Genomic DNA, 23,617 nt, shown 5'->3' on the forward strand with positions numbered 1-23,617 from the left:
GGCACTGTTGGTCACATTCTTCTGGTGAAAACCACCAATGCAAGTAGACTAGAGAAGAACATGAATTTGTGTGACAGTTGGAAAGAGGAAAGTGAAATTACCATTATTTGAAGATGAAATAACTATTAGACAGGAAAATCCAAGAGAATAAGGGAAAATCTATGATGAACAATGAGAAAATTCAGTGCTAGGTGTAGAAATCTAATGGTTTTGATATATGGCGTCAAGAGTCAGTTAGGAGATGGAGTTAGAAACATATTGACAGCAGCAGCAAAAAAAGGTGAAAAACCTAGACTTATTCAGCATTTATCTGAAAAATGTTTACCATGGTACTTAGGGACACAGGAGACTTAAAATGGAAAAGCATACCATGTTTCTGTAAAGAAAGACTGAATCTCATAAAAGTGTTAACAGCCCTTAAGATAATATATATTTAACGTAATCCGAATAAAATACCAGGAGAATTTTTTTCACACTAGACAAACTGATTTTAAAGATCATGTGTAAAAATAGACATGGAAATTCTTTTTTTTTTTTGGCAGTACGCGGGCCTCTCACTGTTGTGGCCTCTCCCGTTGCGGAGCACAGGCTCCGGACGCGCAGGCTCAGCGGCCATGGCTCACGGGCCCAGCCGCTCCGCGGCATGTGGGATCTTCTCGGACTGGGGCACGAACCCGTGTCCCCTGCATCGGCAGGCGGACTCTCAACCACTGCGCCACCAGGGAAGCCCAGACATGGAAATTCTTAAAAGTAGTAAGGAACTCTATCAGCTACTAAGTCATGTTATGAAACTATAATATTTAAGACATTATGATACTGGCATATGAATAAATCAATAGATCTCAGACTAGACACTCAAGAAGAGATTCAAATACATCCAGAAATTTAGTATATCTAAAGGTGGCATTTGAAATCTGTAGGAGAAAGACTGATTATGCCATGAGTTATGTCGGGACAGATAGATAGCCACCTGGAAAAAAGTAAAGTCAACTCCCAATTTTGTATCATCTATCAAAATAAATTTCAGATAGTATTAAATAAAATATGAAATTGAGACCATAAAATTATTAGAAAAATATAGGGGATTTTTTTTTGTCACAAAGGGAGCTTTTAAATATGACACAAAACCCAGAAACCATAAAAGGTGATAAATTCAACCATAGGCACATAAAAATGAAAACATTTGACATAGAGAAAACAGCATAAATAAAATTAAAAGCACTAAATGACACGCGGGGAAAATTATTTGTAACTCACACAAGTAAAAGGTTGATACTGTATGGAGCACTGCTACAATTAACATGACACACAGTACAAAGAAAGAATTGGCTAATGATATAAACGGACAGTTCATGGAAAAATATAAGTAGCTCTTAAACATTTGCAAAGTTTCTCAGCCTCTCTCATAATAAGAGAAATGTAAATTGAAATTAGAGTGATATGCGGTTTTTCACCCCTCAGATTGTCAAAGATCAAAATTTTGAAAATTTACAAGGTTTACAAGGGTGTAAGAAAACACCCTTGTAAATTGGTAGTAAAAATAATAGGTAAACTGAGTACTTACTATGTGCCATGCACTTTTCTAAGTACTTTACACGTATTTAATCATCAGAATTTGTGAGAGGCACTCTTATTATCCCCATTTTACAGATGAGGAAACTGAAGAACAGAGAAGTTAAACAATAACCCAAAGTCACACAGTTGGCAAATGGAGGAGCCAAGATTTAAGATCAATTACTTTTACTCTAGCATTTACTTTTTTTTTCAGTCACAAGTCTAAATTTCTATGGCAAGTGATTTGGGAATATGCACTCTAAATTGTACATACCCTTTGACCCAGTGTTTCTACTTCTAGAAGTTTGTCCTGCAGTTTTATGTAAATAGACGCTCATTGCAGCTGTATTTGCAGTAAAGGAAGATTGGAAACAACCTAAATACCCATCCCCAGGGAACTAGTTAATTAAATTGAGGTTTATCCATACAAAGAAAACTAGGCAGCTTTAAACAAAGTAAGATAGCACTCTACGTAATGATATGGAATTATCTCCAAAATATTGTAAAAGGAAAAACAAGGCACAGAATAGTGGGTTGGGATGCTACCATCTATGTAAAAAGTCACAGAACGTATACCTACATTTTTGTAGATGCAGAGAATAGATTCTTGACATGATGCCAGTGGTTGCCCCTCAGGAAGGGAACTAGATACCAGGGAATGAGCTGAATAATAAGATTTTTGAATTCTGTATAACGTGTGTATTTTAATTTGTACAGAAAATAATTGTGTATATGGTTCTCAGATATAGAGACATTTGCATTGTCACTTGGTGAAGAGTGTAACCAAGTGCCATAGGCAGACCTGGGTTCAGACTCCAACACTGGATGGTTACCAGACGGAAAGGGGCTTTGGAACAACTGTAGTTCCGGGCAACTTTGCTTCTTCCCTAACTTGGATATTGACCAGAGGGAAGACGGAATCCATAGAGCTTTTTGTGCTTGAGTGGTAAGACTTTGAGTGGTAAGAGTCCACTCATCACTGCCCCACTCTCCAATCCCAACTGCTGCACACAATTTTTATCTCTTTACACACACTGTATTGCCGCCTGAGGCCCTTCATCACCTAGACTCTCATCCCTCTAAGGCCCTCTCTGTGTACCGCCTAACCTGACACCATCCCCTACTCTCCTCAACTCCAGACACCATTTTATTTTTGCCCTGTGGAGCGAACGATTCATCATTAGCAAAATCTATATTGTCAACCGCTTTTCCAAATATCCCCCTTTTGCTTTAGTAGAGAGACACAGCTCTTCCGGGAGCTTATAGCGTCCCCTGCAGTCCTCTCCTTTCATACAACTGGTGCTGGAGGTGCTGTTGATGTCTTGAAGTCTTCTTGCATCCACTGATATTTGGGGACCATTTTCTCAGCGTACTCTCTTAAAAATCCTCAGCATTCAAGCTCAGCCCATCAGACACACCTGCTAGCATTACTTGCAGTCCTGTACAGCCTGCTGCATCCTTCTGCCAGTCCTTGAAGACTTTAGCTCCTGCCTCACTGTCACTCCCTCCAATACTACTGCTGTCATAATTTTGTGTGTTTTTTTTGTACATTTCTCTCAGTTTTTACCTCTTCTCCTTCAGAGATCTTGACAGGTATTTCACTTTCCCCATTTTCTCCCATAATCATATTTCTAGTACAGTAGTTCTCAAAGTGTGGCCCCCTGGACCAACATCATCAGCGTCACCTGGGAATTAGTTATAAATATAAATTCTCAGACCCCACCGCAGACTACTGAGTCCAGAACTCTGGGGCTGGGACCCAGAAATCTCTGTTTTAAGAAGCTCCTTTTTGTGATTCTGATGAATGTGGAAGTTCATCAGATCTTGTTATTGTCCCTAGCAATAACACTCTGTCTCAATTTTAATCATCCTACCCCCCATGTGGCTACTGCCTTCTGCCTTCCTAGCTCACCAGATCAACTCTCCCAACCCCTATAATCCTTCAGCCCCACTGAGACCACAATTTACTGTTCTTGCCGCTTTTCACTAGTCCTTAGCCCTCTTATGTCCTTACTTTCCCCTTTTTCAGCCACACATGTGACTACTCTTTGTTCTCTTTCATATACCATATCAAAATAGGAAACAAATCTTATCCATTCTCCCTTCAAAATATATCTAAATATACTCAAAATACATTCGAAAGTTGCTAAGAAAGTAAATCTTAGAAGTTCTCATCACAAGAAAAAAATTTTTTTGTAACTCTGTGCTGACAGATGGTAACTAGAATTATTGTGGTGATTATTTCCCAATGGATACAAATGTTGAATCATTATATTGTACACCCAAAACTAGTATAATGTGTATGTCAGTTATACTTCAATGAGGAGATATATCTAGAATCTGACTTTTCTTATAATGTCCACTTCAACCACTGTGTCTAAGCACACAGTGTTAGAATATTGCCAGTGTTCTTTACTCTGTTAGTCCTTATAACTGTGTCTACTTTCCATATGGCAGCTGAAGTGATCCTTTTAACACCTAAGGCTATGTTGCTGTAAACACTGCTCAAAATTCTCCATGCTTCTTCTCTTACTCAGAACCAAAGCTAAAATCTTTGTAAATGCCTACAAAGCTCTGGGTGATCTGACCTTCCCTGGCCAGCAAGTCATTTCTTCTACCTTTGCCCTCCTTCTCTCCCACAACTGAGCTTCACTTTTTTTTTAAACATCTTTATTGGAGTATAATCGCTTTGTATACACCATAAACTGTATGGTGTGTTAGTTTCTGCTTTATAACAAAGTGAATCAGCTATACATATATCCCCATATCTCTTGCATCTCCCTCTCTCCCACCCTCCCTATCCCACCCCTCTAGGTGGTCACAAAGCACCGAGCTGATCTCCCTGTGCTATGCAGAAGCTTCCCACTAGCTATCTGTTTTACATTTGGTAGTGTATATATGTCCATGCCACTCTTTCACTTTGTCCCAGCTTACCCTTCACCCTCGCCGTGTCCTCAAGTCCGTTCTCTGGTAGGTCTGCGTCTTTATTCCTGTCCTGCCCCTAGGTTCTTCATGACTTTTTTTTTTTTAGATTCCATATATATGTATTAGCATACGGTATTTGTTTTTCTCTTTCTGACTCACTTCACTCTGTATGACAGACTCTAGGTCAATCCACCTTACTACAAAATAGTTCACTTTCACTTCTTTTAATGGCTAATATTCCAATGTATATATGTACCACATCTTCTTTATCCATTCATCCGTTGATGGGCACTTAGGTTGTTTCCATCTCTGGCCTATTGTAAATAGAGCTGCAATGAACATTGTGGTACATGACTCTTTTTGAATTATGGTTTTCTCAGGGTATATACCCAGTAGTGGGATTGCTGGGTCATATGGTAGTTCTATTTTTAGTTTTTTAAGGAACCTCCATACTGTTCTCCATAGTGGCTGTATCAATTTACATTCCCACCAACAGTGCAAGAGGGTTCCCTTTTCTCCACACCCTCTCCAGCATTTATTGTTTCTAGATTTTTTGATGATGGCTATTCTGACTGGTGTGAGATGATATCTCATTGTAGTTTTGATTTGCATTTCTCTAATGTTTAATGATGTTAAGCATTCTTTCATGTGTTTGTTGGCAATCTGTATATCTTCTTTGGAGAAATGTCTGTTTAGGTCTTCTGCCCATTTTTGGATTGGGTTGTTTGTTTTTTTTTGATATTGAGCTGCATGAGCTGCTTGTAAATTTTGGAGATTAATCCTTTGTCAGTTGCTTCATTTGCAAATATTTTCTCCCATTCTGAGGGTTGTCTTTTCGTCTTGTTTATGGTTTCCTTTGCTGTGCAAAAACTTTTAAGTTTCATTAGGTCCTGAGCTTCACTTTTATCCTTAGAACTTTTTACCACTTAGCATGCTCTGAATTCTCTTGTTTTTTCTGTCTCCTGCCATTGGAATGGAAGCTTCATGAGGACAGAGGCTTTTCTTGTTCACTGATAGAACCTCAGCTTCTAGAGCCCTGCCTCGCAAATAACAGGCATGTAGTTATTTGTGAATAAATGAATGGCTGTTATTGTTATCTAGATGACCTAAAGCTAACACTGCCCTTTTATTCACTCATCAAATATTTGATCATCTATTATGTGCCCTGCACTAAGGAAATAGAATGTGGAGAAAAACCCAGAGAGTTTCCAGTCTAATATGGAAGAATAATTAATAGATATAAAATAACAGCAGTGTAAGAATCAAGATTGGGAAGTATATGGACTTGTGAGAACAAATGATAAGGGGGAAATGACCTAGCTGAAGTCACAAAGCCAAGGAAGTCATGGTAGGCTTTCCCTAGAAACAATGACTGATGTGAGATCAAGACAAAGAGAAGAGGGGGTTAATTGGGCAAAGTGGCTATGGTGGCAGCTGGTGTAGGTGGGCAGCTAGTGGGGAGAGCAGGTGCAAGGACCCTGTGGTAGAGGGAACAAAGGAGTTCAAGAAACTGAATGGAATAGGAGGAGGCTTGAGGAGGGAGCGTGGAAGGAGAGAAGGATGGAGATTTGTTAATTATGTCTCTTTATTCCACTTAATTAAGAACATTTAAAAAATCCGACTTTATTCGGTAGAGATCTCCATCCTGATCTCTAAATTGATTTCAAATTGCTACCTAATTCATATATACTTATACTCTATCTTCATAGTCATCATATTAGATGCATCTAAAAGAAAAAGAGAAATGAGGAAATGAATACGTGCTCTGGTAAAGAAAAAAATATTGGCTTTGTTGACTTGTATTTAAAAACCCCTTGATTGACCAGAATGTCTAAGGAATAGGACTTTCTGATTAATTTAGTTTTCATTGCTGTTGTTGTTAACTGAGGCTTAAAAATAAAATTATTTTGCTTAAATCCTTTTAGAAAGTCTTTAAAAATAATTTTAGCCCCTTTCCTGCCATTTTAAGAAGATTGTGTCACAAAGATTGGGTGGGACGTATAGCGTGCACTTTTATACATATGTTTAAGGTCTACAAGCCTTTGACTGCAATGTGCTTATCCTCACTAACCCCAAATGACTGTTTCTCATCTCCACAAAAGTCTGTTCCTCCACAGTCATGCTATAAGAAAAGGGGGAAATAAAAGTTGGTTTGTGTGACAGCATTTGGGGACTGCAATTTGGTGGCTAGACACCTTCCTTACTGGGTCTGTCCCTGCTGGAGAAATGAGGGTATTCCAACAAATTTACCAGCTAAGGGAAACCTAAACAGATCTTTTGTCTGGACTCTGGGGTTTAGAACAAATTTCTGGTTCTTTTCGTGTTTTAATAAAAGTGAGCCCTAAATTAATCTGCTTCGTCCTTTCTGGTTAAAGGACACAAATACTGTCCATCGTGGCAGTTTTTTTTTTTTTTTTTGCGGTACGCGGGCCTCTCACTGCTGTGGCCTCTCCCGTTGAGGAGCACAGTCTCCGGACGCGCAGGCTCAGCGGCCATGGCTCCCGGGCCCAGCCGCTCTGCGGCACGTGGGATCTTCGCGGACCTTCGCGGACCGGGGCACGAACCCGTTTCCCCTGCATCGGCAGGCGGACTCTCAACAACTGCGCCACCAGGGAAGCCCCCTTCATGGCAGTTTTGTTTTGACCTGATCCAGAGTCACATACTGCATTTAGTTGTCACTCTTTAGTCTCCTTTCATCTGGAGCACTTCCTCAATTTTTGTCTTTCATGGCCTTGACATTTTTGAAAAGTTTAAGGCAGGTAATTTGAGAATGCCCCTCAACTTGGGTTTGTCTGAGTGTTTCATCTTGTTAGGTCCACATTATGTATGCACTTGAGGCAGGACTCCCACAGAAGTTGTGTGTCCTTAGTGCTGTGTATCTTGTACATGAGGCACGTGTGTCGGTTGGTATCACTCAGTTTGTGTCAGTTTGAGTTAACAACACTCAGAGTGTTGTTAACTTTGATCACTTGACTGAGGGTGTGTCTGCCCTACTTCCCTACTGTAAATATTCCTTTTTACTTTCTGTAAATAAAGTAATAGGGAAGGACAGAGTTTAAGAATAAGTAAGTATTTTGTTCCCAACTGACTGTCACCGATGGTTTTAGCATCCATTGCTGATTCTCGCCTAAATCCATCATTATTAGGATGGTTGAAAATAGTGATTTTCTAACTCTGTAATTTTCCCGTATTTATTAATTGTTACTCTAAGATGAAGTTTTCCCTTTTCCTCCTTTATTTATATGTGTATTTAGTGTCGGTTTGACTCCCGGAATTGGGTTTTTTAAAAAGTCACTGTAGTATGTATGATATGTTACTGTCTTTATTCCATTTTGTGTTGTCCCAGGTTTGGCCAGTGGGAGTCCTGAGACATTGAGTCCTTTATCAGAGTTTTCTGTATACATGATAGAAAAAATCGATAATAGAGGTACAGAGTAACATGGGAGCAAGAAGCCAGAGAGGTGAATTCTGCTGGTCAGGAAGGGCTTCAGTGAGGAAGTGGTATTTGAGGTGAGCTTTGAAAAAGTGGTCAGATTTTTACAGGATTGGAGATGAGGCAGAGAAACGGTGAACTGTCTGAACAGAGGAAGGCCTAACAGCTGGTATTCAGCAAGTAATACGGTGGGTCTGGATCGCGAAGGGGAAGTGGAAATGGAACAGAAAACCCTCTGCACTTAGTTTGCTTCGAGCACCTTCTGTGCTGGTCTCACTGCTTGGTATTTCCTCCCTGACTCTACCCCTGCTGTTTCGTTAAGGGGAGGATGAAGTGTGAGGCAGGAGGGAATTACAAGTAGTGAAAACAGCATGGGCCCAAAGCCCCGCTCAAATGCTCCCTTCTCTGGGAAGCCTTTTCCGGATCCCTAATAAGAATTAACCACCCTCCTCTCATCCACTCCCAGGGCACTTTGTGCCTTCGTGTTAACAAATCTGTTCTGTCTTGTACTGGTTCTATTTGTGGATACGTCTTCCCCCTGTAAAGCATGAACACATGTTAATCACTTTCCACCTCTTCCCAGTACTCAGTGCAAATGCTCGACAAGTATTTCTTGAATATGTGTGAGAGAGAGGAGAGAGGATAGGTTGGAGTTGGTTGGGGGAGGCTCTGGATGTCATTTTCAGGGGTCGGGCTTGCCCCACAGGCAGTGATGAGCCTTGGTGCTTTGGACCAGTGCAGGGCTGCTGGGAGCTGTGATGTCTGAGGATATGGTGGAAGGGGGGGCTGCAAGGTACCCATGAGTGGTCCTGGAGAATGCCGAGCCAGAGTGAGACAGCCAGGAAGGGCAGAGGCATGGAAGCAAATAGTTATCACCTCACGAACCTGGGCACTCATCTGAATGTAGGAATTGAAAGAAAAACAAGGAATTGAGGTTGCAAGACTGGGTGATAAGGAGACTGGCAGAAGTCTCTCACCAAAATGGGATCCCAGGGCCAAGTACAGAAGAGGTAAGGAGTTCAGCATCGTCCCGTCTGGTCCTCAGCCAAGACACTCCCTGAATTCAAACAATATGTGTTGTTGAAAAATTTTTATTATTTCAAATATGGTAAGAAATAAAATATTGTCTCTACTTGAGGCACAAAAACTGACGTGGGTGTAATGGACATTTTTCTTTTGGCTTTAGTAACGGTTTCATTAAAAATGGATGCTAGTAACTGCTTTTCTAACTTTGAAGCATGGCCCTGTGAGAAGAGCTTACCGTGAAAGAAATAGTCATCAGCTTTCTTCTGGCTCCTCTGTCCTCTCCTGCCCCTTCCTAACAACGGAAAATTTGCTTTGCACCTGCTCCAACTGGGCTCTAAGTGCTAAGCATCTTGCAAGCCCAGAAAATTGTAGTATCAAATCTCAGCCCCGAACCCCCACTGAGAGGCGTTGCTTTCCCAATTCCCCAGGGAAGAGTTCTTTCTCCCTTGGCCCCTTTTCAGGCTTGAACTCCGACCTAAACCCTCTTTTTAGCTTCCAGCGTGCATTGCTCTGGGTGCTGGCCCTGACCTGGCCTTGCATCCTCCACTCCACTCTGGGCTCATCAGCAGGTCAGCCCTGGGTAGCCCTGGGGTTACCGGAATGCCCAGTTCCAATAATGAGCATATTTATCCAAGGAGAGGAAATGGACTTTCTAATCTGTTATAGTCCATTGCTTTTTTCCCCAGAAACAAATGCTAAAGGAACATCGGATATATTATCGGTGATTTGGTAAATATACTTAATCATTGCCTAATATTCATGAAGTCGCTTTCATTCACACCTTCCTTCATAAATTAAATGCTTTGTTATAACTCATGACTTACTTTAAGAGGGATATTCTTATTTCACTGCTAGGAACTGTGAAATGTTTTAAAATAATGCCATATTCAGGAAAACTCTTGGAAGAATTTCAAATAAAAATAGCAAACAGTAATTAAATAGGTGTATAGCATTCTCACTGGCCTTAGTGTATGGTTTTAAAGGGAAAGAAAAAACAATGCCGACTGAGACTATAATTTTTGTCTTTATATTTTCCTCTTAGGTTTTTCAGACAGACCGAAGTCATTAAAAATAGTCCTTAACCCTCAAAGCCACAAAAAAGAAGCTACTCAGATCTATTATGAGAAGGTTGAACCACTGTTGAAGATTGCGGGAATAAAGACGGATGTAACAGGTAAGTATTTTCAAAATATAATTTCACCTCTAAAAAAAATCATACTTGAGGAAGCAAAATAACCTTGAGTTTGCTCTTGAGTCCAATTTAGGAAGCTACTTGTAATATCTAAAGCTTGTTTTTGTGCTTCGATAACTTACTGCAGCCAGCTCCAGGATTATAATTCAATTATTTTGTTTTCTTTTAATTGTGTTATTTTTATTAGAATATCAGTATTTTCTCTTTAAACCTTTTTTCAGACTTTAAAAATTATTAGGTGTCATTTTTAAGGGGGCTGCACACGTTTTGATACCTTCATTGAGATGTTGGCTATTTAAACATTATCTCTGTAGTTCAGCAGCGATTGATTTTTGTTCACTTAAATGTTTGATGTCTTTCCATGGAATCCTTCATTAGGTGGTTTTTGTTCTGACTCTGACCCCTGCTGGTTAGGTCAAAACTAAGCACTTAACTGCTGATTTTAGATGAATTTAGAGAAGCCAGAAGCTTAAATTCATTGTCTAAAATAAGAAGGGTGCTTAGGTTTGTGCCCAGGAAGACAGAAATTTGCTAATGCTAAAGTTCATATAAAGAAGATTAGTAAAATTCTTTTCAGCTTTTAAAATTTGGTGACCAGATTCCTTTGTTTCCTTGAGACTCATGTTTCCCACGGGGGTGGGGTGAGGAGGGTTGACGTTATCGTGAATCACACCCTCAGTTCTTCTGGTTTTATTTCTGTGTAGCTTCACTAACACACAGTGTAAATTTGTAGTAAATTTTAATTGATGAAGAATATTGCATAATAAGCCTACTCAGGATACAAGGCCAGAATGTACTTGGAATCTCCCAATCCCAGTCATAAGTTCCTAGGGAAGGGATTCAGAGTGACCTGGCTTTGCTCTGCTGTCACCAGGGGAGATGGGTCTCACAACGTAAATAAGGTTTATAAATCTACATCTCATGACTTGGTGGATGGGGTGGAAGGAAATTCCTTTAAACAAAAAAAGCAGCAACAATAATCTTTTGGAGAAGGTCATCCACCCCAAAAGGCATCTACTACAATGAAGGTTGGAGAGAAACTACCATGAAAAACTCAAGAGGAGTTTCTGAATTAAAATAAAATTGTAGTGAAGGAGTTAATCTTTCATCTTTGTGCCTTTTGTCTTACTTGGAGGTGATTTATAAGAAAAAGAAACGATTCAGATCTGTTGTTGCTTTCCCTGAAGATTTTCAAGGATTGGAAGAAGGAAAAGTTTGAAGTTCATATTAGGATGAGCCAATTAAAAGTTGAATAAACTTATTGGTGAACGCAATAATATTTAATTGTTTTTTCATTGATTTAGTATCCAAAACAGTTTTACATGGATATTACTACATATCATTCAGTTCAAGAAACTCTTGTTGAATGCTTTGTGTTAAACGCTATGCACCATGCAAGATGGATAAGTTCTACTACCTGCTCTTGAGTGACCGTTAATTTATTAGGAATTAAAATAGATATTTAAAGTAGATATAATTGGGATATACATAAAGGAATTATGGTGTCTCAGGGGTCTTATTTATTTTGATCAGAAGACCCAAGAAAAGAATTTGAAATGGACAGTTTTAGAAAGTCAGAGAAGGCAAATAATGGTTTACTGTTATAGTAAATATACATATTTACTATATATATATATATATAGCAGAAAAGAAAAGTGAGAGAAGGCAGGCATGCTAGCAGCACGTACAAGTGGGTGTGGCTGTGTGTGCTGTACCCATAGTGTTTTGGTAGTTCTTTCATAACGTTGGCTTTATCTTAAATATGGTCCTTTCTATCATCGTAAAATGGTGCCAATGAGTTCAGTTCTTCTTTATTCAAATCTAGTGAGATGGGGAGAGGTCTGTATATGCAAGAGATTCAACATGTTTTAATCCTGAACAAGGATTAAAAATTTTTTCCTATCAGTTTGACTGTCCTAATGTAGTACATACACCCCACCTGGAGCACTTACTGTCTTAAGCATCAAGACCCTTCCCATGGGATGAGGGTGGGACCCCCTTCTCCTAAAGGCTGAGGCCACCTGAACTGAAGTTGGGAAGGCTCCCAACAAAGTGCACAGGAGGAAGTCTGAGTCCAGATTAAGGATGAATCTTTATGCTACACTCAGGAGTTTTTTCATCACGCACCGATTCGGAGGTGGTGTACATTTTTTATCATAGCGTTGTCATCTAGTTTGGCAAAGATGATTATGTCATCAGAATAAATATTGGAAGAGAAGAGGGGGAGATTGGAGGAAGGGAAACCAGCCTATGAGGCCTGAACTAAGGTAGAGGAGATGATAGGAATGTGCTTTCCTTCTTAAAACAAGTGTATTGGAGAGAAAAATGTTATGTTCTAGGACTTCTCCCCCCTGAATTTTAGATGTTTTTGCTTATTATGTTTAAGATAAAATTAGAATATTACATAAATGTAAATATAGAATTTATTTACATATTTGGGCAGCATGGCTAATTATTAGCCGCCTAACACTCCTCCTACAGGCAGAATTATAAAATTGCACCTTTTGCTTATAAAACCATTTTGATACGTATATTGGCTAAATATTTATATTAAAAATGTCTCCCATGTCATGTGAGGGACTGAATAAACATTTGGGTATCTGAAAAGTTTTAGAATCTTCCTGCTTATCTCACAGTATAGTTTTATAGTTTGAATAAGGTAGTATATTTAAAACTACCTTGTGTGCTATAAAGTACTATAAAAACATGGTCATAATGCAGTTGATTTCAGTTTCATAAATTATGTAACAGTAAGATTCAACTCAAACTTTGAAAAAGTATTTTCTATGAAAGAGTAAAGCAGAAAGAGTACATATTTTCTGCATGTCCAGTGTGACCATTGTTTTAACATATCTTCTGTGCACTGCCAAGTCCAAATGGAATATGAATTATGTAACAAATTCTGTATGATGATGAATTCATTAAGAGATAGTGCTGTATAAATGAGACATGATGTAAAAATTATAGCTAGATGAATACATTATCATTTTTCTATACATTAAAAAAAAATGAATAGCAAAACCCCCCACCAAAGAATCTGGTTAAAAAGTGCACAGATAACCTGAGTAGACATTTTTCCAAATAAGATATGCCTATAGCCAACTGGTACATAAAAAGGCACTCAGCATCACTAATCATCAGGGAAATGCAAATCAAATCACAATGAGGTATCACCTCACACCTGTCAGAATGGGTATTTTAAGGGCTTCCCTGGTGGCACGGTGGTTGAGAGTCCGCCTGCCAATGCAGGGGACATGGGTTCGTGCCCCGGTCCGGGAAGATCCCACATGCTGCGGAGCGGCTGGGCCCATGAGTCATGGCTGCTGAGCCTGTGCGTCCGGAGCCTGTGCTCCGCAATGGGAGAGGCCACAACAGTGATAGGCCCGCGTACAGCCAAAAAAAAAAAAAACGAATGGGTATTTTCAAAAAGGCCAGAAATAACAAGTGTCGGTGAGGATGTGGAGAAAAGGGAACCCTCATGCATTGTTGGTGGGAATATAAATTGGTGCAGCCACTATGGAGGCCCCTCAAAAAATTAAAAATAGAACTACCATATGATCCAGCAATTCCACACTTCTGGGTATTTATCCAAAGGAAACAAAAACACTAACTCAAAACAGATATCTGTGCCCCATATTGATTGCAGCATTATTTACAACAGCCAAGACATGGAATCAACCTAAGTGTCCGTCAGTTGATGAAGGGATACAGAAGATGTGGTGTGTGTGTGTGTGTGTGCGTGTGTGTGTGTGTATACATATATATATATATATTTGCATGCCATACCACAGAATACTCTTCAGCTATGAAAAGGAAGGAAATCCTGCCATTTGGGACAGCATAAATGGACCCTGAGGACATTATGCTATGTGAAATGAGTCAGAGAAAGACAAATGTCATATGATCTCACTTATATGTGGAATATTTTTTAAAAATTCCCCAAAGAAACCAGAACATGTAGATACAGAGAACAGATTTCCAGAGGTTGGGGGACAGGGTTTCAGAAGAACTGGAAGAACCTAAAAAAAAGAGTTATTTATTCCTAGTAACTTGATATGTGAATCAAATGGCATATGATACCATTTCTTTCTCTTCCTCTCAGAGCAGACTTTCGGAATTACACTATTAAAGGTGTGAGAGGAATTTTGGACATCATAGATTCATACGATAATTCATAGAACGATAAAGTGAAAGAGTCAAGGCAGCAGAGAAATTAAACTGGAAAGAACTTTGGAGGACATCTAGTTCATTTTCCCTCATGTGGTGGAGTGCAGTCACGTGACACTCTCGGTGGAAGAACACCCAGCCTCGGCCTGGGCACCCTGTGTTGGAGTCAGTGTGTGCCGTTACTGGACAATACTGATGGATATTCTCAACTGGAGTTCAGGGTCATATTAGAAAAGAGCACCTCCTTTGTGCTAACTTACAAAAAGGTGCTCTTTCTTCTGGGCTGATGTAGCCCAAGGTCACCTCGCATGCTGAATAGGAGTACTGGCTGGATTGCAAACCTACCTGACCCTTTGCCAAATGCCTTTGTGCAAGATATAAACTGCAAGAACTTGTGAGCTGACGTTTGCCACCTTGTGACTTTCAGTGTTGACGTTATCTTTAGTAGTGATACAAAATAAATGAAATACGTGTTTTCCACGAGCCTTGAGGTATTTGAAAACAGATTTCATGTCTGCCCGTGATCTCTCTTGTTCAAGACAGGCAATTCCACCTCCTTCAGTCAATCTTGGTAGTAACAAAGTTGCTAGACCTTATCATGCTGATTATCATTATCGTGGTCAAAGACACTTCTCTGAATGTAGCCTTGATCTCTGCCAGCTCAGGGCCCATGGGAGCGCCTAGTCACCAGATAATTTTACCTCCTTTCTGACCCTGGGCAGAGTTGTCAAAAGAGTGGGGTTTATTTTCACTTTTTTTTCCTCCTTCTAGAACCATGTGTTTAACTTTTGACACTTTTACCAAATCTTCTCTTTGAATTCTTTCTCTTTGGCTCTTTATGTCTCTACTTGAAGCCCTCCATTCCCTGGCGATGCCTCTAATTGTTCCTGCTCTCACGGAGCAGAAGGCTAGGTAATCTGATAAAACTTACAAAAGATGCTAGTACGCTGAGGCATTACTTCCAGTTTTACCTACATTTTAATAAAAATCTGGATCGTAAATGTTCCATGAATCAGATCCAGCTAGAGAGGGAGAGAATTATGGGTGAAAAGTTCTTTTTATTATCCCTAGGATAATTATGTATATATATGACCAATCCCATTTCTAATAATAGGATCTCAGTTAGGGAGTTGGAACTTTATCCCTGGGGACAATGAACAGTCATCAGTGGTGTTTATGTAGGGAAGAGATGTGGTTAAACATGTGCTTGAGAAAGGTCATTCTGGCTAGAGTGGGATAAATGTTAGAGAGGAGGAGAGGCTGATGTAGTTTGCATATTAAAGATGGTGGTGACTAGGTTTAGGGCATTGGCCTGAGGAATGTTGGATGCAGCCGCATAAACTAAAAGACAGAAACCACTGGCTTTGGGCATGGAGGGGTTTTGGAGAGTAAAAGAAAGGGATACTCTAGAAAGAAGACATTTATTTATCTCGGGTAGTGGGGAGTGGATGATGGAACACACAAAAGAATAGTGTAACTGAAAGGCGGTATATTTGAAGGTGGAAATGATGGATTCTATTTTGAACTTACGAAGTTTGAAGTACCTAAGGGACAGGAAAGAAAATGACATCTCAGTACCTTATCCCATCATAGAATTTTATCACCAGACCAAGAAATGTTTCCTTACGTTCAAATCAGAACTCATCTGATTTGACTTCAGCCTGTTTCCTCAACATTCAGTATCAACCTCAAGACATTTCCTCAGAAAGACAATATTGGAGGAAGGTAGTAATATTTAAACTGAAGGTTGGGGTGCATGGGGGATCCCAGCAGTGAGAACTGTGTGTTCAAAGAGTTGTAGACGATGAAAACTCCAAATTTCCTATGTAAGAGGCGTGTCAGTCTCATTGGCAAAGGAAAGTAGTTGAAAGAAGAGGCCAGTAACTTTCTTCTGAAAGTGCAGCTGCCCAGCAGCCCACTGTTGATGTCTTTGTGGAGTGATCTGAATCTGGTTCTTTCTGCTTCCAGAGCCCATAATACACTGTCTAAACACATGTTTTGATTTCTTCTACTCCTTCCAAATAGTAGTTCAGATTACTCTCTATCCTTTGCCCCTATATTATTTTTCTTCATAATCACTTAATACTACTTTATATTGTACATTCATTGAAACAAAGTAGTGCGTATCCTCTGTCTCCAGACTGTAACCTCCCTGAGGCCAAGGACGTGATAAACTTTGTTCATTGTCCTAGTATATTGTGGTCAGGTTTCAGTCATCTTGTCCGTCTGTTGTTCCGGATCAGTCATCTTATTTAACTTTTACAATATCACTTTAAAAATTACTGTTCTTGGATAATTTGCATCAGTGTATAGTCACATTTCACCTGCAAGATGAAAGGAAGAAATAGACTATTATTTCAAAATTCCTCCTAAGTAAAAATGGCATTCAGCTACAAGATAATTTTAAGGCTAATTTTGTTTTGGATTCGAAAAGCTTTACCAAAGTAAGCTTTGGAATAAAAGCGAGACTTGATAAACTGATTCTCAGCATAAATATTTCTTCCTAATATCCTTAATTATTTTTAATGCGTGTTTGTAAGACATTTTATTATTTTGCTTTTTAAGGTTGCGACTACTTGCTGAAGTTATAGATGAATGATCACACAATCATTTACGATAACCTAAATTTATTAATATTAAAGATTTCATTTTCTTGTAGCTTTCTTCTGAATAGAATTTAATAGAGAGAGGTTTTATTCATGTGAATGTTAACGGCATTTGAATAAGCTGTGGGAGAATTACAATGTAATGCTGCTGGATACAGAATGATTCTTTTAGACACCAAGACTGATAATTTTTAACAGTATCTAAAAGCATCGTAGGAAAAGCTTGAACCATGCTGGCACCAGGGACAGACAGGCATGAAAGATTAATGTAATCTTGCATATAATGATGTACATTCTTACACAAAAACATCCATCTGCAGTGTCATGTCAGTCAGCAGAAACCTTTGATGGGTGGGTACAGCTGGGCTGTCTCTTCTGGCAAAGCTGCCCTAGAAAATGCTAAATGTGGTTGGGATGCTTGGTGCCATCTGCAGTGTGCCAGTTTATCCTGTCTTCTCTGGCATTTGCAACACTGCATAGGGCATCATGACTGTAGAGGCAGCAATAGGGAGTGACAGATTCATTTCCTCAGAGAATCTGGGCTCTGGTGGGCCTGTGTGCCACCCTTCTTGGCGTTGGGTCTGTTATCCTTGGTGTTGGCTTTGCTTCACATTTTCACATCCAACTCCTCCTCTTTTTAGTCTAGCAGTTCCAGACACACATTCTTCTAGTATGTAAATCTTACACTAACCTTTCAACTAATTTATTCATGTAAGGTTGCCAAAGTGATTTAACATTGACTATTTGGTGCCAGCTAATATGCCTTATTTTCAAAATACTGCTGCTCCTAGGCTTCTGATTTAAAGGAAATGTGTCTTATTTAGGGAACACTAAACAGACAGGCACCAAGATAAATTATCTAATGGGATATCCCCAAATGACTTATGTAGTTGGAACAAATATATGACCCTCTTTTACATAAAGCTGTAAAACATAACAGGCAAGTAACCCTTAATCCTCTTTCCCATGATTAAAATATAAATATTCAAGAATAAATGTTGTTTTACGACCTGACCATATGTTTAGCATATTATTTTGCCAAACCAAGTTTAAACGTGTAGATCATTTGTTTAAAACTTTCATCTTTTTCTGTGGTTTTTTTTTTTCATATAGTAACAGAATATGAAGGGCATGCCATGTCACTGCTAAAAGAATGTGAACTACAGGGATTTGATGGGTAGGTTGTATTATTAATCTATTAATGTCATATGGCTCATGTTATTAAATGTTTTCATTAGTTTTTAGCCACATATTTGAGACTTACAATTTTTAAATGTTTGCGATGTATGTAATTAGGCTGTAGTTCATTTGTATCTGTGTAATAACAGTGCTGATAATGTACTATGGCATAGTCATCCACCTTGCAGGATCGGACATAGGAAAGCAAAAGGAGGGTTATAAATATAAGTACTGAGAAATCACAGCGTATCACCTTATTCTTACCTAATGTGTATACATTTGCCTCTGTAGTCCTTAATTCTTGGCTTTAACCCTGTTGCATTGATGGAACATATTATATTGATTGTGTGATATAACTATACTATGATCCTTTTTTGCAAATTTATTGATAGTATTAATAGCTACCCACTGGTTAATTTGGATATGATTGACTGAGTGTAAATATTTTGTAAAAACAAATATATATTTTTCAGGATGAAAAAATATGCTAATTTTACTTATCTTCTATAATTTAGTAGCTACCAAATAAGTATGTTATTCACAGTAGGCATTAGGAACTGTTGTTTGCAATACATTGCTGGTGTGTGTAGAAATTGTTCACTGGCATGCGAACATTAGAAACAAAGCAAGTGACATATACTTTAATTGACATTTTTAAAATTTAGGTGAATCAATTTGCTAAAGTGCTGGATTGATGTACAAGACTAAAAGCATATTATTTTAGGGAAGATTTTTTTTTGCAAGGATGGATATTTCAGAGTTTTAAAAGGTGGCAGGTATGTGAATTATTTGTGTAACATGGTAGTGGGCAGGGGGGCAACAATACCCTCACAATATCAGGAAGGGCATTTGGGTTTTTCAACTGAAATGAAAGGTTTTGCTCTTCCCGAAGAATTATTAGAATGTGTTAGAGAGGAAAGTGCTGCAATCAGAATTAGTAGGGTTGTTTTTCAGAAATGCTTAATATTTGTTAGTGAGAAAAGTATTATTGGATGAAGAAGAAAGTTTGGTAAGTAAAACATAATTTTTCAAAAAGGAATTAATTTTTTTGGAATTTTTGAATTTTATTTTATTTTTTTACACAGCAGGTTCTTATTAGTCATCCATTTTATACACATCAGTGTATACATGTCAATCCCAATTGCCCAATTCATCACACCACCACCACCACGCCCCGCCACTTTCCCCCCTTGGTGTCCATACATTTGTTTGCAAACCAGTTCATCTGTACCATTTTTCTAGGTTCCACATATATGCTTTAATATACGATATTTGTTTTTCTCTTTCTGGCTTACTTCACTCTGTATGACAGTCTTTAGATCCATCCATGTATCTACAAATGACCCAATTTTGTTCCTTTTTATGGCTGAGTAATATTCCATTGTGTGTACATACCACATCTTCCTTATCCATTCGTCTGTCCATGGGCATTTAGGTTGCTGCCATGACCTGGCTATAGTAAATAGTGCTGCAGTGAACATTGGGATGCATGTGTCTTCTTGAATTATGGTTTTCTCTGGGTATATGCCCAGTAGTGGGATTGCTGGGTCATATGGTAATTCTATTTTCAATTTTTTAAGGAACCTCCGTACTGTTCTCCGTAGTGGCTGTATCAATTTATATTCCCACCAACAGTGCAAGAGGGTTCCCTTTTCTCCACACCCTCTCGAGCATTTGAATTTAATTGAGGGGAGCAAATCTAGATGGCAATGTTGTATAAATACTGAGCATGAAGAATATGAGGTAGGAGATTACTTCAGAGCTTTATACTTAGAGCTAGACAGATTGATTAACAGGCTACATTTAGGAAATTATCTTGCAAGTAGACAATTTAGGAAAAGTAACTGGGGGAATCATGCCTACCAGCTACCTACCTTAATATGCTGCATAGTCCTGAAGCACAGCTTGTGAGTATATAAGAGATGTTGCATTGCAAATAAGTCCTTGCTTCAAAACGTGATTATATAAATAATAAGCATAACAGGTATTTAGACCTGGTCTTGCCTGTGCACGTTATGAAATGTTCTGATAAATGTGGTATCTATAACTAAGTTCCATTGGTAATTAACTATGCAAGGATCAAGAAGAACTTTGCAGAATGATGAAAGACTGTAGCTGAAGCACAACAAGTAATGTTTTTCTCTTTACCTGAACATACTTAATTCTTGTTTATTCCACATGGCAGGTGCTGTTATTTTACAGTGTGGCAGTGCAAGATATATAGATCCTTTAGTTATTAACTACATTTTTTTAAACCAAGTAGTTTGGCCTAACCATTATGTCAATTGAGTTCCAGTGAGTTCACTGTTTCTAAACTCTATAGCAGGGGTCCCCACCCCCTGGGCTGAGGACCGCTCCGGTCTGTGGCCTGTTAGGAACTGGGCCATACGGCAAGAGGTGAGCAGTGGGCAAAGGGAGTGCAGCTTCCTCTGCCGCTTCCCAGCCCCGCCATGGTTTGCATTACCGCCTGAACCCATCCCACCTCCACCACCCACCGTCCGTGGAAAAATTGTCTTCCACAGAACAGGTCCCTGGTGCCAGAAAGGTTGGGGACCGCTGCTCTACAGCATGCTGAATTAATTAGAACTTATAATAATTTAAAATTTCTATTGCAAGTTGTCTAATATTTCTAAGATCCTTTAAGTAGCTTATTTATTTATTTATTTGAGCCCAGTCTTTCTAGTTAGGAGACGAAGTGGTGGTTGGGATAACTATCTTAATAAAATAGTAATTTTAAGTCACTCTACTTAGAATTACATGGAGAAGGATACATATGAGGAGAACAATGGAAACAGTTTCTGTAGGCACTTCCAAAGAACAATTCTCTAATAAGTAGAGTTGTTTGAAAGTGGAAGACACTACATTCATGAGTTCCCTGTTCCTGAATCTGTTCGAAGAATGGCTATAGGAGGACTTTTTGAGAAATTGATACAAAAGACTCAAGGTCGGGATAAGGTAACCCCAGGATTCTATGGTATTTTGATGAAAGAGGAGCTCAACTTGAGCCTGAAGCATCTCTACCTGACTCTAGTGGAGCTGTTGGTAGCGAGTGACTAGGAAATCATCTAAAGCTTTTTAGACACAGACCAGACAGAGAGTTTTAAGATCCAAGAGAAATTCTATGTGTATTTTTCAGTAAAGCAAAGTGATTAGTAAATAATGTTTAAGAAGATTATTTGTTAAGTTTTTGGAGTTTTTTTTAATGAGTTGCATATGTTTCTATGAAGACATATTGTGACATATTCCTAATGCCAACAGGAACAGTGTATCAGTTCTCATGACAGCCTGTGTGCAGCTCCAGTGTGTTCTAGCAAATGCTCTCAGATTCACTGCTAGAGCTTGCGGGAGCGTCCGTTTCCATATCGACCCCTCTTTACACTGGGCATGAATAGGAAGTTTTGTAAAGGCAAAGAAAAGTGTAATATTGGGTGCATAGACTTGAAGCGGTAACAGTTGGATTTATGAATGTGAAAATTGTTAAGCTAATCTGTAGCTCTTATGCAATTATACATATACTAATATTTTCCTGTTTTATTTCACAGCGTTTTAAAATTTTAATTTGTTGAATTATAGTTTTTTCCTTCTTTTAATTTCACGAGAATCTAGACATTATTTGGCTTGCACTAACATTTTATCACCACCATATCTGTATTACTAAATAAGGTTAAAAAAAAAGTATCTCTTTTCAAAAAAAATTTTAAGTCAAAAATGCAATAGTAAACATTTCAATAATGATATGGGTTGATAGACAAATACACAAACAGCAATTTAAAAATTTTCCTGTCACTTTTTAAAAAAGAGAAGTAAGATATTAGCCCCCAGTTGTACTTTTCTAGACAGAAAAGCTCTACTTTGGGTCATGGCAAGAAAGAGTTTGCTTATTCTGAAAACACAAGGTGTACCACTTGTAAAGGTTTATGTTTTAGGGTAGCTCTTAAGTGTGGTTAAATTAACTCATTATAAAAAGTTTATTTTTTGCCTTTTCTTGTAATATCTAGACTCTTGCGATATGTTTGTATTAAGCATATTCCCTAGGTTGAGTAACTATATCTTGAGATGATCTCAGTGATCTAGTAGTTGTCAAGATAAATAAATATATTCCTTTCTCACTTATTTAATTCCACAGTGATTCTACTGGTAAACTGATTTCCAAAATAATAAAACTCTCATAAGGCTATTTTCATTAGGTTTTATATATAAGAAAGGAGTCTAATATATCAAATAGTAGTGTAGTTTCTAAGGCCAAATTGTCTTGGTTCAAAATCTTATTCCATAGCTTACTATAGTATGACCTTGGAAAAGTCGCTTAATCTTTTTATGTCTTAGTTTCCTAATCTGTAAATTGGGAGTAAAAGTATCTATTGCATACAGTTATTGTTCAAATTTAAAAAGTTAATACATGGAGAGTGCTGACAACAGTGTCTGGTACATAGTAATTGTTCACTAAATGTTACTTTATTGTTATAATTATCACTTGTTATAGTTTCAAAATATTTAACACAGACTGTGTTATGACAAAATTGCAAAGGTTTTTGTAGCAGAGCATGTTCATAGAAAGGCCATTTCTACTAACTCTAGCAATGAGTTAACATGTGCTATAACTGGATGCACAATTCCAGGGTTCAAGTGTTGACATACTATATGGAAGAGGCAAGTTCTTTGTACTAAGTTAGATGCTGTGTCGGAAGACTTTACGGGTCCCTTTTAGGCCACATACACCTCGGTTGGTAGACAGGCATGGAACTGAAAGTTATAATTAAGTTCACAGAACGTTTGGAAATCTGCTCATAGAGGTCTTTGAAATCATATAGATAAGGTTCAAATGAAACCTTGGCTTCCCCATATATAAGGATGAGGCTAATGCTTACTTTACAGAATTCTGGGAATTTAACAGAAAAGAGCCAATGTATTACCTGATGTGAAGTTGGTCCTCGGCAGGTATAATCACTTTTCTCTGAATCAGTGACCACACTGATGGCCCCTGGAATCAGTTCAGACAAAATAATAGCCCCAGCCAAAAATGACCTGGGCCGTATCTCATATCCTGGAGTTTCGTCTAATTAGGATGGACCTGGATCGCCCAGGCTATGTGCAGCCCTAGTGCTGAACCCCACCTAGGTGCCGGGGCTGGAAGGCTGAGAGGTAGAAGGAGTTGATGCAAAAAGTATTCTCAGCCTCTGGATTCACCAACTTCGGGAGCTTCCTAAACTTAGGGAACCAGGACCCCCTGCTGATTATGGCCCACAGGCTGTTTTGTTTGGCACATACAATTTTTAAATATATTGAATGCTAGTTGTGAGTGTTTGTAAGTTAGGAGACTGTCCCCAAAATCAGGACCTGTGGCTTCCCTAGAAAAATCAGAAGATGTGGTCCTCTAAAGCCTACCTCCTGGATGATGGGAGTGGGCTGGTGCTGAGAAGCTGCCTGTTCTTTAGACTGAGCAGACTCTTCTGCTCCTGCTGGGCCTTGGAGGCCTTGGGGTGTGACACCTGCTCTCAATAACACAAAATCTTTTCCTTTTGGGTAAATTGATGT

At 38.7% G+C, this 23,617-nt stretch overlaps 1 protein-coding gene across 3 annotated transcripts in view; it reads left to right on the forward strand.

Annotated features, from left to right (window-relative positions):
• Positions 1-23,617, forward strand: part of CERKL (ceramide kinase like) — a 147,241-nt gene that overhangs the window by 100,050 nt on the left and 23,574 nt on the right. The window contains exons 3-4 of one of the 3 annotated variants that reach the window (XM_032636530.1): positions 9,981-10,112; positions 18,017-18,080. The exons of 1 other annotated variant lie outside the window; for it this stretch is intronic. In XM_032636530.1, coding sequence (XP_032492421.1) covers positions 9,981-10,112; positions 18,017-18,080 — 196 coding nt within the window. The remainder of the gene's footprint in view (positions 1-9,980; positions 10,113-18,016; positions 18,081-23,617) is intronic. One more of the 3 variants, XM_032636531.1, reaches the window with a different exon arrangement.

This window comes from Phocoena sinus, chromosome 7 (genome assembly GCF_008692025.1).
Source record: "Phocoena sinus isolate mPhoSin1 chromosome 7, mPhoSin1.pri, whole genome shotgun sequence".
In the NCBI taxonomy this organism is placed as follows: Eukaryota; Metazoa; Chordata; class Mammalia; order Artiodactyla; family Phocoenidae; genus Phocoena; species Phocoena sinus.